We start from the raw sequence: 14,956 nt of genomic DNA, 5'->3' as shown, positions 1-14,956 counted from the left end.
ATGTATGAGAGAGATAGATCAACCACCCCACTAATCTTTGATATCTCCCCTTATCTACCGGATCACCTCCCTTGCTACTCAGGTGACCATTAGCTTCAATAGGAGTGTCCCGGCTTACACCCCAGCATGTCTGTCTCAGAGAGAAGATCAAGCACATACTTCTGCTAAGACAAGTGGATCCCACGAGAAGACCTAGCAACTTCAATACCAAGGAATTAATGAAGTTGTCCTAGGTCTTTGATCTCGAATTCCTCACTCAAGTATCTTTTGAGGCGAGAGATTTCTGCCAGATCATCACCAGTAACAACAATATCATCTACATAGAGTATTATGATAGCAATCTTCCCACCAGATTTCTTAATGAATAGAGTGGTTGGCATTACTTTGAGAGTAACCTGTAGCAACCATATCCTTATGGAAACATCCAAACCAAGCACAAGGAGATTGCTTCAGCCCATATAGAGCATACTTCAGCTTGCATACCTTCCCTTAGGTTTTGGAGCAAGTGAACACATGAGAATGTCCATATACACTTTCTCCTCAAGGCATTGTTCACATCTAACCGCTGAAGTTCCCAATCTAAGTTGGTGGCACAAGCCAAGATAACACAAATTGTGTTCTTCTTAGCAACTGAAGCAAAAGTCTCCTGGTTGTCAATCCCATAAGTCTGCGTGAAGCCTTTGGCAACAAGTCTGGCCTTATGCCGATCCACTATACCATCGGCCTTTTGATTTACTGTGAAGACCCATTTACACCCAACTATCTTCTTTTATGAGGGAAGACACACCAGATCCCATGTGTCATTCTCCTTTAGATCCTGCATCTCTTCAACCATAGCTACCTGCCATTGTGAGTCTGCACTTGCTTCCTGCCAAGTATGAGGAATGGACACAGAGGAAAGAGAAGACACAAAACTATGGTAGGAAGGAGAGAGTGAGTCATAAGAAATAGTTTTAGCAATAGGATGTAAAGAACAAGACCTAATGCCTTTACGAATAACAATAGGTAATTCAAGAGACTGATAAACAAAAGAAGAAGGAGAATTACCAGGGTCGAAGGGGACAAAATCAGGCTTGAGAGGAGACGACTGGCATGGTAGGATGGATGTTGGATGTGTAGTGGTCTGAGTCTGTTCTCTATAGCTATACACATATATCTCTGGCCAAGGCGTAGTAGGAGAAGTAGGAGTGTCACTCTACCTCTGAAACGAGATAGCAACAGGGATAACAATTTCAAGAGACCACGGCACATCTTTCACAATGGAAGGAGACTCCCCCTAAAGAGGTGTTGCAGTGTAGTATGACACAGATTCATGAAATACAACATCTATAGTCACAAACCAATGCTAAGTAGGAGGATGAAAACACCGATAGCCTTTCTGAGTAGGAGCATACCCCAGAAAAATGCATTGAAAACCATGAGTATCAAACTTTCCATGAGGATGATGATCGTGAGCATAACAAACACTACCGAATACCTTAGGATGAATAGGAAAAGCAACAAAACCTTGGAAAAGATCCAGAGGGGAGAGGAAGGTATGGACCCGAGAAGGCATTAGTTTGATAAGAAAGGTAGTAGTGAGAATTGCGTCGCTCCAGTATTGAGGAGTAACATGCATCTCAAACATAAGAGAACGTGCTACCTCACAAAGGTAGCGATTCTTTCCCTCAGCAACCCCATTCTGAGCTGGTGTATCCACACAACTAGTTTGATGAATCATCCCATGATTAAAAAGGTAAGCTTGAAAGGACCCTTCAAAGTATTTTCGACCATTGTCGCTTCGAAGGATCTTAATAGTCACACCAAACTGAGTCTGAACCATGTAGTGAAACTGTTGAAAGTAATGGAAGGTTTCGCCCTTGGTTTGCATCATATAAAGCCAAGTAGTTTGAGAATGGCAATCAATAAAAAATAGAAACCACCGATAACCATTGACAGAAACATAGCAGGATGGACCCCACATATCAGAATGTATCAATGAAAAAGAAGTGGCACTTTTATTTCCATAAACAGAATAAGTGATTCGAGTTTGTTTGGCCAAAACACATGCCTCACAAAAAAATTGATTCAAATTATAATTTTTAAAGGAAGGAAAAACTCTAGCTAAAGTTCCCAAAGGAGGATGTCCAAACCGACAATGCCACTATAGTAACTCAAAGATGGGAGGTGACATAGAAGATGTCTGAAGAGTCTAACCAGAGACCAATGTCAAGTCATCATCAAGCAGCTACAAACCACTACATACCCTGTCAGAGCCAATCATTGCCCCTGTCACCAGATCCTGAAATACACAATGAGACGGGAAAAAGGTGACTTTGCAATTAAGACTAGAAGTAAGACTACTAATGGACAAAAGGTTAGTGAAAAAATAAGGAACAGGCGATATGGTAGAAAAGGATAAAGAGGGGATACAACCAACAAATCCCTTCCCCAGAATAGTAGAATAAGTCCTATTAGCCAATTTGACCTTACCATTACTAGGACAAGTAGTGTACTGTGAAAAAAGAGACAAGTAGCCTATTATATGATTAGAAGCCCCAGAGTTTATAATCTAAGGGTTAGAAGGGATAGACATAGTATGGCCACAAAAGGAGATACTTGATCTAGAAGAGGTGGAATGAGCAGAGCTCGCAGTGGTAGGTGCAGGAGAGTCTGGATGTGTTAGAAGGCGTCAGAGGGTAGTAAGGTCATCAAATGATAGTGAAGCTACTGAGGAGCTAAAAGTAGAGTCAAAGTTAGGGATCTCGTATGGGTGACCTGCCCAAAAATACCGGCACAACCCTTCCATCTCCCTTTTCCAGATGTATCAGTAGGACGATCATGAAGCTTCTACCAGTGCTCCATGGTATGATGCTCCTTCCCACAGTAATCGCACTTTACTGGAGTCCTAGTAAATGAGCCACCAGACTGTGGGGCTGCACTAAAGGATTGATGCCAGAAATAAGTGCAGATCTCTCAGTAGGAGTGGCAGCTTGTTGTGGAAGCATAGTGGTATGCCAACTGTCCTCAAGTTGGATCACAACATAGGCTTGATCCAAGGTAGGAAAGGGGTCACGACTCAAAACCTGGGACCACAACTGATCAAACTCCACATTCAGACCGGCCAAAAAGTCATAGACACTGATTTTATCCTCTCACTTTTGAAACTTAGTGACATCTTCAGCGGTGGAAGGAGTATACTCCTCATAGAAATCTAACTCAGTTCATAGTGACAACAACTCATAATAGTATTGTGATAGGGTGAGCCCTCTCTGCCTTAAATCACGAACCTTCTGGCAAAGCTCAAAGACTTGAGCATCATTCCTGCCCAGGAATAGATATCCTAGACAGACTTCCAGATCTTCGTAACAGAGTCAAGAAGGAGATAGCTATGCGAAAGCTGTGGCAACATTGAGTTGATAAAAAAGGCCATAACCAGAGAGTTGGCACACTACCACTTGTCAATCTCAGTACTGGTGGTTGGATGCTTTGTCGTTCCAGTGAGGTACCTATAATAGCCATAGGACTTAATGGAGATCCAAACTGAGCATGATCACATAAGGTAATTTGTGCCATCAAGCTTGATAGCACAAGGAGGAAAGGTAGGAAAAGCCGTGGTGTCTCCGCCAGTAAAAGCAGATGAGATGGTAGACATGGTTGCTACTCAAAGGGGCTGTGCAAATAGAAGAGACACTAGCCGGAGATAGAGAAAGCACCAAAATAACCAGAAAAAGTTAGAAAACCTAAAAATCGATAAAAGGTAAAACCCTGATAAAACAATTTTGGAGATAGCTCTAGAATATAGATCTCAAACAAAAAAGTGGTCGGTACATACCACCACAAGGATAAGAGGCACTCAATCGCAACAAACATCAAGACGATCGGAGCATTGAGTGGGGAAAAAAATATCCCGACAATGAAAAAACGTTCTCAAGGAGAAAACCCTGAAAAAGTGATGAAAAAAAGGTTTTAAGTCTCTCAGATCATTGTAGAAGAGAGTCTGAGAGCCCAAGGGAAGGATGGGTGGAGGCTTAAAATCCTCTTGGTGGTTTAAGAAGCTCCCACCATGAGAGAGAAGCAGATGAAGAGAGATGGAGGGAGGCGCAGATGAAGGAGGGGCTGGGAGAGAGAGAGGAAATGAGAAAGAGGCAAATAGATGGAGAAGAGGGAGAGCCCTTAGGGTTTTGGATCTTAAGGCTCTGATACCATGTTGAATGGGGTAATGACTTGTATCGAATATGACACCAGCCCTCTTTATTTATAACAATGGAGAGAATGTTCTAGAGAATTATAAAGACCATTAAACCCCTTAGGGTCCTTTTGGTAACTAACACTTTCTCTAAAACCCATAAAACCCATTATTACAATATTTGGTAATGTATGCCTATTTAGGTTTAACTATAAATTTATATTGATGGTTTGTTCATTCATTGAATTATGAGAGAAGTGTGAAGATAAGCTGTTGTAACCCTATTCTCTATTGATCATGATGCAAATCTCATCTTCCCGGGATGTAGGTACTATTGCTTAATCTCATAAATCCTTGCATTGTGTGATTACTTGTTTATGATTTTTATTAGTTTCTTCTTTATTTTAGGTTTGCATTTATACACCTCACCCCTTCCTTCATACCTCTCTTTGGGCAAGGATCCTTCTCTCTAGTGAAGGGAGATGATTGGTGTGAGAAAGTAGAAAGGAAGGGATTGGGGTCTACTGTAAGACTATAGATCCACTTTATTTCTCTCATGACTAGTCCTCTCTAGTTACAAGATGAGAGTGCTAGGACTGTATATTGGATTGGATGGGATCATTTGTGTAAAATTAAGAAAGATGGGGGCCTTGATTTTAGGGACTTTCGGAGTTTCAATTTTGCTTTACTTGCTAGCCATTCTTGGCGTATTCTTAATAATGAGGATGACCTTTGGGTCAGTGTTCCTAGGGTAATTACTTTCCTCATGTCTCTTTCCTTGAAGCCCCTCAAATGCTCTTGTTCTTGGGCTTGGCATAGCTTACTTAAAAGGCGTAAACTATTGTTAAAAGGAATATGTCGGAAAATAGGTGATGGTGCAACAACAAAAATTTACTTGGATGCTTGGATCCCTTATTTGAGCAATAGTAAAATATCTAGTGCACCTGAAAATAATCTATCTCTTATCTCTGACTTGATAGATCCTACATCAGTTAGTTGGAAGCATAAGTTGATGTATGATTCCTTTTCTATTTTAGAAGCTCATGCAATTCTTAATAATCCTCTTGGATGCAACTCTAAGGTTGATTCTAGGTTTTAGAAGGCCTCTTTGAATGGTTTATTTTTGATGAAAATTGTATATTTTTTAGCTTTTCTTTGTAATCAACTTGCCTTTTCTACAGGATTAGATTCCTCTCAAAACCTTTTCTGGAAACACCTTTGGAAATTAAAATTGTTTCCTAAATAAAGTTGTTCCTTTGGAAAAGTTGATCTAATGCTATAGCTATAAATTATTGGTTGAAATTATTGGTTGTTCCGTAAACATATTTCTCCTAGCCCATGTGTTCTTTGTGCAGTCCAGTTGAAGAGACAACTCTTCATGCTTTTTTTTTTTCCAATGTGAATTTGCATTAGCTTGTTGGTTTGCTTCTCTATTTAGAATAAATACCATTAACTTGCAGGGAAGTACTATGATTGATATGGTACAACAATATTTATATTCATCCATTTATTTCGCTATTCCTGAGTGTAGAATAGAAAGCATAAGGGGATCTAGGATTACCTTGATATAGTTCCACGCAATGAAGAAGATCTGATTCCCCTACCTGTCGATACGCACGAATCAGATGATGCAAGCTTTGCGGCAATCTCGCGAGGCAAAGTTCCACCCTCCAAGTCCAAGGATAGTAATGGAGATCCTCAGAGACACACTCATAATTGGGAGAGACAGGACTTTTGAGATTATGTCAAAAGTTGTTCTTTGTTGTGGCTAGACCTCTTATTCATAGAGATCTGTATAGAAATCCTAGCGGGTCTAGACTTGCCCCATGTGGGGTGACCCATGTAAGAACCAGGTCAAGACCCAGCTCAAATAACAATGAGGATGCAATATTGCAGTGGGTAACATTGATCTGGTGGATTAAGAGAGCTCGAATGTTATATTCAAGGATATTGATCCTTCTTTGATACATGTGATCCAAGAATTCTACCATCTTTCTAAGGAGGGTGGCTTAAGTAGTTATAGGAATCAGTATGCTAACCATGCTAATCTTCTTACTCTTTGTTTATTTCAGCCTTCTTTAGATTATGATTACTTTGTTGAGCATTCTAATGGAGCTTGGTTTGCTAACTCTAACTGTGGTGGCAAGGGTACTGTTATCCATGATTGTAGAGGAAGTTTTGTTGCAGCTAAATGCAAAGTTGGTAGGAGCTTCTTTGCGTGTTCGATGGAAGCTGAAGCCTTATGGGATGGTGTTTCCCTAGCACATGGTCAGTCCCTTTGTGAGATCCGATGTTGTTCAGACTCTCTTGGTCTCATTTCCTATCTAAATAGATTTGCTACAGCCCTGGATTGGGCTTCTAGAACTTTAGTTGATGACATTCATTTATTGTGTAATACGTTTTTATAGTGTTTTTTTTTTTAAATCTCTAGGACTGGGATTGTGAAGCCCATATTTAAGCCAAAGGGTCATCACTTGTGCATATATTTAAAGTTAAGTGATAGAGGCATAAAGCCGCCTTTGTTCCTTGTTTGGCCTAATATGCTTAATGGTAGGAAAGACTTATGATTTTTTTCGAATAATATTCGCAGGGTGGAGGGTTTCTCAACCTTTTCTCGATTAGAAAATAAAAAATTTTCCACCGAAAAAGATTAGAAAATAAAAATGTGCTACACGTAGCACGCAGGTTGGCACCTAAGCCCAAGGTTTAAAAACACCTGGATCAATATCTGGATCGGGTGTCTGGAACCGCAACCTGGACGTTCGACTTTACTCTTTTGTATATTTATCCTTTTGATGTTGGATAGCGTTGAAACGTTTTACGTTACTTGATTTTGTTTGGAAAGATTGATAATAGTACTTGAAAAGCGGGGGATTTGATGTCAGGTTCTGCGTACTTGGAAAGAGAGGGAGTACAAGAATAACGAGACTACGAGAGCCGCACCTTTTAGAGAGATCTTTTCATTTATATTACAGTCTAGAAGATTTCCACAGATTTCCACGGCTGTGTAAGGCAATAACGCACTTGCCATGTCCGTGACTCTTGTAGGGTTTTAGCTTCAGCTCTTCGCTTGGGCGTAATCGGCGCTTGAGGCTTTTAACTCTTCCGCTAGGTGTTAAGGGAGAAGCAGATTTATAGGCACACAAAGTAAGGCTCAAAGGTCTACGACTCTGCCCTCATCGTCCTCAAACCTCAATTGCAATCGCTCGAAATTAACCGCTGCAACACTTGTGGCTGCTCACGTCGCCTCTGCTTCTCTCTCTCGTGAAAGTTCACGGTGCTGCAATCAGCACTATCGCTGCTTGTTGCTCATTTCGCCGGCTTTAGGGACTGCAACGAGCACCTAGGTAACAACTTGTCAATTTATATTATTTCTCCTTTTGTAGCCTCTTTTCTTCTCTTTTCATCTAACCTTAAATCGATTTGGGTTTCGGTATTTTGAAACCCCAAAGTCTCTCTCTTCTTGCAGCCGATCTCGATAACCTTCAAGCTTGTATTTGAGACCCCAAAAGCCGTTTTGAGACCTCTGCCACCTTCGAGCTCCATCTCTGCAACATTCAAGCTCTCTCTTTGGTACTCCAGGTATATGCTCTGCAACATTTTTAGTTGAAAACGAAAAGGAAACAAATTTCTGGACAAATGAATGAAAAGTTGTAGATTTTCGGGAAATTTTATGGAGAAGAGAACTCCAGGCGATCGCTAAAACCTTCAAGCTTTGAAAATTGAAAATGACTTTTGCTGCTTTATATGTTGGACATTCTCTCAATTTCAACCTGCGGTGTGCACGGTCTTTAGGCTACAAATTTTTTTCCCTCTATTTAGGAATGAGATATATTCCTTTTAATTTTTAGAAACAGCCTCTCCTACGAAGCAGGAGGGTGAGACTGCTACATAATGCCCCTCACAGGCCTCGGCTGTAGCGAGAGCCTTGTGCACTGGGTATGACTTTATATATTCCTTTTAATTTGTATAAGAATAATTGCACATCTTATGATTTTCTGCGAGGATATAATATTGGCATTTGCTGCAGATTGAGTGCTATTTTCAACGTTAAGATCTTGTTCCTTCTTGTTACTCCATTATTTGTTTTGAGTTTGATGTTGTTTCAGATTTCTTTTAGTATAGTTTTAATATTTCCTTGGTCTTATTTCCATCAAAATTTTGAGTTTAAGTGCCAGAAGTTCTTGCTTTGTAAGTTATCATATGATCAAAGGATGGGATATTTTCTCTGAATATATATTATTTTTCTCAGTGTTTTGTAGTTAGGTTGAGTTTATTATTATATTAAGGTTTGAAAGTTATCATATGATTAAAGCATGGGATATTGTAGTTCTCGGCTCCGGACCTCGCCCATGTGGGAGCCTTGTGCACCGGGCGCCCCTTTTTATGAGGGAATATGAAGATTATGAATATGATCACTATTTGAACAATGAATTCAGTTGTAGCTTTCCTCCTTCAGTTAGAGATTGGATCTAATGCCAGACGCGGACCAGCCCATAGAATTTTTTTTTTAATTTAATTTAATTTAATTTAATTTTTTTTTTGTAATCATTGAGATTTTTTTAAATATGGACTTTTATTCTGTGTCCACATGCTTGGTTGAACCATTCAACAAATTTTCTTATGTGGCTAAAATTGTGCTCCCAAATGTACAAGTAATGGAAATGTTGCATGGCAAAAAAAAAATAAAAAAAAATACATGTATGGAATGCATCTTAAGTTCTTAACAGAAGTAATTCAAACCTACTACAAAACTTCAGCCTCAGAAATACTAATTTGAAATAGAATCGTTACCATATAGTCCCTTAAATTTGTTCTTCTCCTGTCCTTTGTTACAGTTCTAATTCTCTCTCTCCATAAGAAGTGAGGATGCATGCAACTGGTACTGTTCACCAGCTCTCTTGGAGTAACGGCTATTTGTCTTCGACCAAGGTGTCTACTGGGGGTGGATTTCCATGCCAAGTTAGATTCAATTCTTCCAGGCCTTGTAAATCTTCCTGTATTGAAGGAAGCTTGGTGACTGGGAAGCCCTCCTCTGATCCGTCTGTCCCTGTGCCCCATACTCGGGGTAAGATTTCATCATCCTCAGTTTCGCATGGATGGTTACATGGTCTAATATGACTGGTTTTCCTGTTGCATAGTTAACATGCTGATAACCTTTTGCTCCTCTACTAGTATTTTTTTTTTTTTTTTGTGTGTGTGTGTGTGGGGGGGGTTGTTTGGTTTTAATTTTATGTTGGAAATATTGCTATCAAGCTTTGTATTCTTGTTACATAGACATAGACAAGATCTTATGTCATTCTACCCATAAACAAGTAAACAACTATAGTTTTTCCTTCCTTCTGTCCCCCTTTCCCTTTGTACCATTCATGTGATAGGATCACACTTGGTATTTCATCATCTGCAAATCCAACATAAACCTCATAAAGCTTGACATTTGTGAAATTATTGGATCTGGAGAAACCTTCTTTTAACATTGATAGATGATATGATATGCTGCATCTTTGCATAATAGTGGTACCCAAGACAAAGAACACCTTGGAATGAATAAGCAGACTCCAAAAAAAAAAAAAAAAGAAGAAAAAAGGGTCCTTTGTCAGAGCCTTAGATGGCCAATGGCTGAAAGTAGGGACTGACCTATAATTTCCTCTCCTTGTTTAGCTTCCAAAGTGTTTCTGTCTTCAGCCTCATAGAAACTCTAGAGCCCCCAAACCTCTAGAGGAGGGAAATCAAACCCCAACCACCCCCCCCCCCACCCAAAAAAAAAAGCTGATAGCATTTTAATGACATCTTGTGATTCACACCAGTATCCTGCTTCACTTCCTAACAAAAATGCAGCATTGCCTTACCAACTGCAAGATCATATGGTGTTGGGAGATTTGTCCCAAAACCTTGGCACAATATGAACTTCTGACACTTGCCTTTCTCAAACAAGTTGAAAATATGTTAATCAGTGGATGCTGTCTGGATGCCTTAAATGAGTCTCTTCTTACCTACCATCGTGCAGAGAAGGACATAATTTGTGTTCAAGGTGAATAATGAATTGAAAGTCATGGGCTTTTGCGTAGGTAATGATAACTAGAATGACACATTTAGATACGGCTTCTCATGCAAGTAATTGTGCATCTGTTACTCAGGTAGTTGGAGTACTTTTGTAGACTATGCTCTCAGTGAAGCAGATCCTGAAGTATGCACAATAATTAATAAGGAAAAGCAAAGGCAATTCAAAAGTTTGGAGCTTATTGCTTCAGAAAATTTCACATCCCAAGCTGTAATGGAAGCAGTGGGATCTTGCCTAACAAACAAATATTCTGAAGGACTGCCTGGTAAAAGGTAAACTATAGGCAATCAACTACTGCACATTCATTGTAGGAATTGTTGTGCCTTTTGTATGTTCATGCAGTTAATCACTTTCTTGGGTGTGTCACAGATACTATGGTGGCAATGAGTACATTGATGAGCTGGAGAGGCTCTGTCAGGAAAGGGCTTTGGCTACATTTAAATTAGATCCAAAGAGGTGGGGTGTCAATGTTCAACCTTTATCAGGCTCTCCTGCTAATTTTGAGGTTTACACTGGAATTCTTAGTCCTCATGATCGAATAATGGTAGAACCATTTTCCCCCTCTCTTCCATTAATCTTTAATTGTGGTATTGCATTTTCTTCCAGGCTTGAAGCTGTACTAATTAGTGTATGCAACTGATTAGGGCTTGGACCTCCCACATGGGGGGCACTTGTCTCATGGGTTCATGACTGCTAAAAGACGGGTCTCAGGCACATCAATTTATTTTGAGTCCATGCCATACCGGCTTGACGAATCTACAGGTGCTGCTTTCCATTCTTTTGTTTTCTAATTATGGATTAGCTGTTCTGTGTGGATTGTTTGGCATGAGTTGTTTTAAGTTTGTTTCTAAATCTGTAAATAGGTCTTGTTGATTATGAGATGCTCGAGAAAACAGCTACTCTTTTCCGGCCAAAGCTTATCATTACTGGTGCGAGTGCATATCCTCGGGATTTTGATTATCCTCGTATGAGAAAGGTATGCATAATATGTGGTTCTGCATTCAATCCATTAGTATGTATCTGTCACCAGATTTCATGGCCCCACCTCTCCTTTTACTTCTCCATCTGAATGTTGTTTGGTACCCTTTGATAGATAGCAGATGCTGTTGGTGCTTTTCTTATGATGGACATGGCTCACATCAGTGGACTAGTTGCTGCTTCTGTGGTTGCTGACCCCTTTGAGTATTGTGATGTTGTAACTACGACAACACACAAGGTATGAGTTGAACCATAATACAAGGCCAGATACTGACTTGCACACTTAAATGTTGTGTTCAGGCATTCTGTTTTTCTGGTTGTTGAATCTTGTTAGCATTTTTGAAGAACTACATTACTTTTCCATTGCAGTAGTTCACTGTGAATATGTGCTTTGATACTTCATACTCCATATTAGGAAATTAAAAGTCTTTTCCCTCTCATAAGTCATAATTTATAGGTGTGGATGAAATTCCATCAATTATCCGTTATATGATCCTAAGCTCTCTTTACTTTTCAACTTTAATGATATATTATTAAACTTTTTCATTGAAGCAAACAAATGGGTGAAAAAGGAAACAGAAAATAGACATTGGCACTGCTCTAATTGGGTGCCATTGAGTATCTCAAAGGTTTCCTTTGCTTCTTGATGCCCAAGAGATTAAATAAGAAGGTAACACGTTATGGTAGAAGTAACAACCGAACCATTTATCCTACGTATTTTACTAGTAATTGATATATTTCCATTCTTTGGCCAATTTAAAAATCTGGTGTTAGACAAACTTGTAGTTGGGTCATCCTAGGGGTGAAATAGGGCCAGGTTGGGCCGGGTTTCTTAAAACCCTAACCCAACCCTAGGTCCCCAAAACTCAACCCAGGCCCAACCCAACCCTGCCGGGTTCATGCTTAACCCAACCCTATCGGGCTCAGGGTTGGGCCGGGTGGGGTCGGGTTGACCCTGACTCGTCCTACATTTTTTTTTCCCTACAAAGGATCACATATGTTAAGCCCATACCTACCAAAGGGGGGTGGGGAGATTTTAAAACTATTGCCAGCCCTTATTTACCCCTAATCCATAAATTTGCATCAAGCAAGATTGTCAGTTTGGTTATAAGATAGACCTTTTAATTGCTTGGCATCACCACATCTCCCAGAAATTGGACAGGCCAAATTTTGGCCCAATTCTTTATGATTGCTACTATATCAAAGTTCATATCAATACATGACAGGAGACACAAAGACAACTGATGTAAAGAAAAGGGGGGAAATAATTTGGTCGTTTGGTCGTCTTAGCTCAATAGGTAAGAGTATGTTGCTTGTGTTACACATGATGTGGGTTAAAGTCATACAGACACATGATGTGGGTTGAAATCATGCAGACAGCTTGTGTAACAAATTATGTGGCCTGTGTAACACATGATGTGGGCCTAAGGGAAGGGGAATACTATTACTAAACACAATAATAAATCAGGGTTAAAATCGGGTCGGGTTGGGCCGGGCCTAGTCCTAGGTTAGGCTGGGCCTAGTTGACCCTCATAACCGGGTTAGACAGGGTTTGGGCCGTCAGGGCCAAACTTACACCCCTAGGTCATCCTATGTGTGATATTCAAACTTCAAACCACTGGCAAGTACTTAGAAACATGGCAATTTCTTTAATTCGTTGCACGCGATGCAAAGAATGGGTTTCAATTTTCTAGACACTTTTTATTTTCTCCAGACCCCCATCTTTTTCTTCTTCTTTATGACTGCCTCCTAATTTTCCTGATAAATCAAGCGAATGCATTACAGTCCTTGAGAGGTCCTAGAGGTGGTATGATCTTCTTCAAGAAGGACCCTGTTCTGGGAGTTGATTTGGAATCGACCATCAACAATGCTGTTTTCCCAGGCTTGCAGGTTGGTTGTGGAATTTTCTTTTGTTCTTTAATCTCTCATTTGATCTAGATCTGTGTTCCATCCTATGGTTTCTGTGTTCAGTCAGATCTGTGTTCCATATGCGTCTTTGTAGGGAGGTCCTCATAACCACACAATTGGGGGTCTGACTGTGTTTGAAGCATGCTCAGTCGCCAGAGTTCAAAGCTTATCAGGCTCAGGTAGGTCACTTCTCTTTCAATGTTCAAAAGAAATGAAGAATGGTCCATTTTCCTTCCCTTTGTATCCAACTCCATCTATCTGCTTCATCTTATTGCAGGTGATATCTAACTGTAAAGCTTTGGCTGGTCGATTGATTGAACATGGGTACAAACTGGTTTCTGGTGGAAGTGATAATCATCTTGTTCTGGTTGATTTGAGGCCAATGGTAAAATGCTGGGTTTTACTCTCCATATTTGCATTTCCATTTTAATATTCAAATAGATCCATGATTTCCATGGTTTCTTCTATTTACCCAATAACAGCAGTTTTCCCCCCTTATTTTTCTCTTTTAGTTGAATTCTGAAAGGGTGATATTCTTATTAGTGTGCGATCTGGTATTTCACTAGTAGTTTTGAACATTTAATAGTGGCTACTTAACTAAGAACCCAAAATTCGATAAAAGAAATAAAAAGTTCACTGCAAGTGCTAAATAAAACATTTGAGTTTTGAAGGGTTCAGTTAATAAAAGTGAATAGGTATGGTGTTGTGTTGGCTCTAGGTGAGTAGGTACTGATTATGGATGCGGTCTGATGCAGCTTCAGCTGGGAATGAAAGGAAAAGGTTTCCTGGTTCAAAGGGTAGTTTTGTCCAAGTCGTGGGGTCCTTGAGAAACCCAGTTTTCCCATTTAACTCACGAGTTTGTTAGTCCTAGAGTCTGTAGGAATATTAGTTGTTTTTTCTTTTCAATGTATGAAGTCAATCTTACTTTCATAGAAGAATTAAAGTTGCTATTGGACAAAGCATCAGTTCTGCTTTCTAGTTTTCCATGTAATTTTGTGTTTTTAAAGTTGGAATAGAATTTGTGAAAGGGCTGATTTAGCAGTTCATAAATGTTATAGTCTTCAGGCCCTCCCTGTTTTATGCAATAATATAGTTTTATTTTCATCAAGTTCTGGTGTTGTGGATTCACTGCTCCCTTGAGTGGACTTTCAGGGTTTCCAAGTGGTTATAATGACTCCTTGCCTCTTCTTTCATATTCTCTTTTCTGTTTATTACTTTTCCTCACTTCCATTATACATCAGTCAGTTTCCCTACTCTAAAGCTGTTGCACCCTTGTTTTAACTTATTTTCTGAGTTCTTATTGATCATATCTTACTTATTAGTCATCAATTTTTCTCAAATATGGTAGGTAGTTTATGGGAGAGGGATCTATACACTAGGGAGTGTAATGGAGTCTTATATGCTAGCAAGTTATTGATAATTAATTGGATCTTGCATCCTAGTCGTACAATCTGTCAATTGTTGCTACTTCACATTCTCCTCTGTCATTACAGCCTCCTCTTTCTCTACCCTTTTCCCACTCGCCGCTGCAAACTTCCCGGCGTATCTCCCTCACCCTCTCCCCAACTCCCTCTCTCCCCCTGCTGTTTGCACCCCTGCATCCCCTCACCCCCTGCTGCCCCCACCATACGAACCCCCTGAGCCACGCCTCCCACTGCTGGTCATCCATGGTGTCCGCACCTCTCTCTCTCTCTCTCTTTTGCAGTCCACCACCCTCTACATCTGCCCCCTCTCCTCGCTGCCCGTTGCAACCCAATCAATGTCCCTGCCCCCAGCAACTTGCCCCAAACAAGCAAAATCCCAGAGGCCAGAGGTACACAGTTATAAGGAGTGGATCTGGA

At 40.1% G+C, this 14,956-nt stretch overlaps 1 protein-coding gene across 1 annotated transcript; it reads left to right on the top strand.

Moving 5' to 3' along the window:
• Window positions 1-6,995: 6,995 nt before the first annotated feature.
• On the top strand, window positions 6,996-13,560 carry LOC122059930 (serine hydroxymethyltransferase 3, chloroplastic-like). The gene is given in 12 exon segments (XM_042623010.1): window positions 6,996-7,515; window positions 7,621-7,750; window positions 9,007-9,236; window positions 10,306-10,501; window positions 10,599-10,773; window positions 10,874-10,991; window positions 11,093-11,205; window positions 11,323-11,445; window positions 12,993-13,097; window positions 13,210-13,247; window positions 13,249-13,294; window positions 13,393-13,560. Coding segments are annotated over 10 exon segments (1,266 nt in total). The 5' UTR covers window positions 6,996-7,515; window positions 7,621-7,750; window positions 9,007-9,037; the 3' UTR covers window positions 13,546-13,560.
• The last annotated feature ends 1,396 nt before the right edge of the window (window positions 13,561-14,956 follow it).

This window comes from Macadamia integrifolia, chromosome 13 (assembly GCF_013358625.1).
Source record: "Macadamia integrifolia cultivar HAES 741 chromosome 13, SCU_Mint_v3, whole genome shotgun sequence".
Classification (NCBI taxonomy): Eukaryota; Viridiplantae; Streptophyta; class Magnoliopsida; order Proteales; family Proteaceae; genus Macadamia; species Macadamia integrifolia.
Note: the sequence above shows the minus strand (reverse complement) of the source record. Positions and strands in the feature narration are given on the sequence as shown.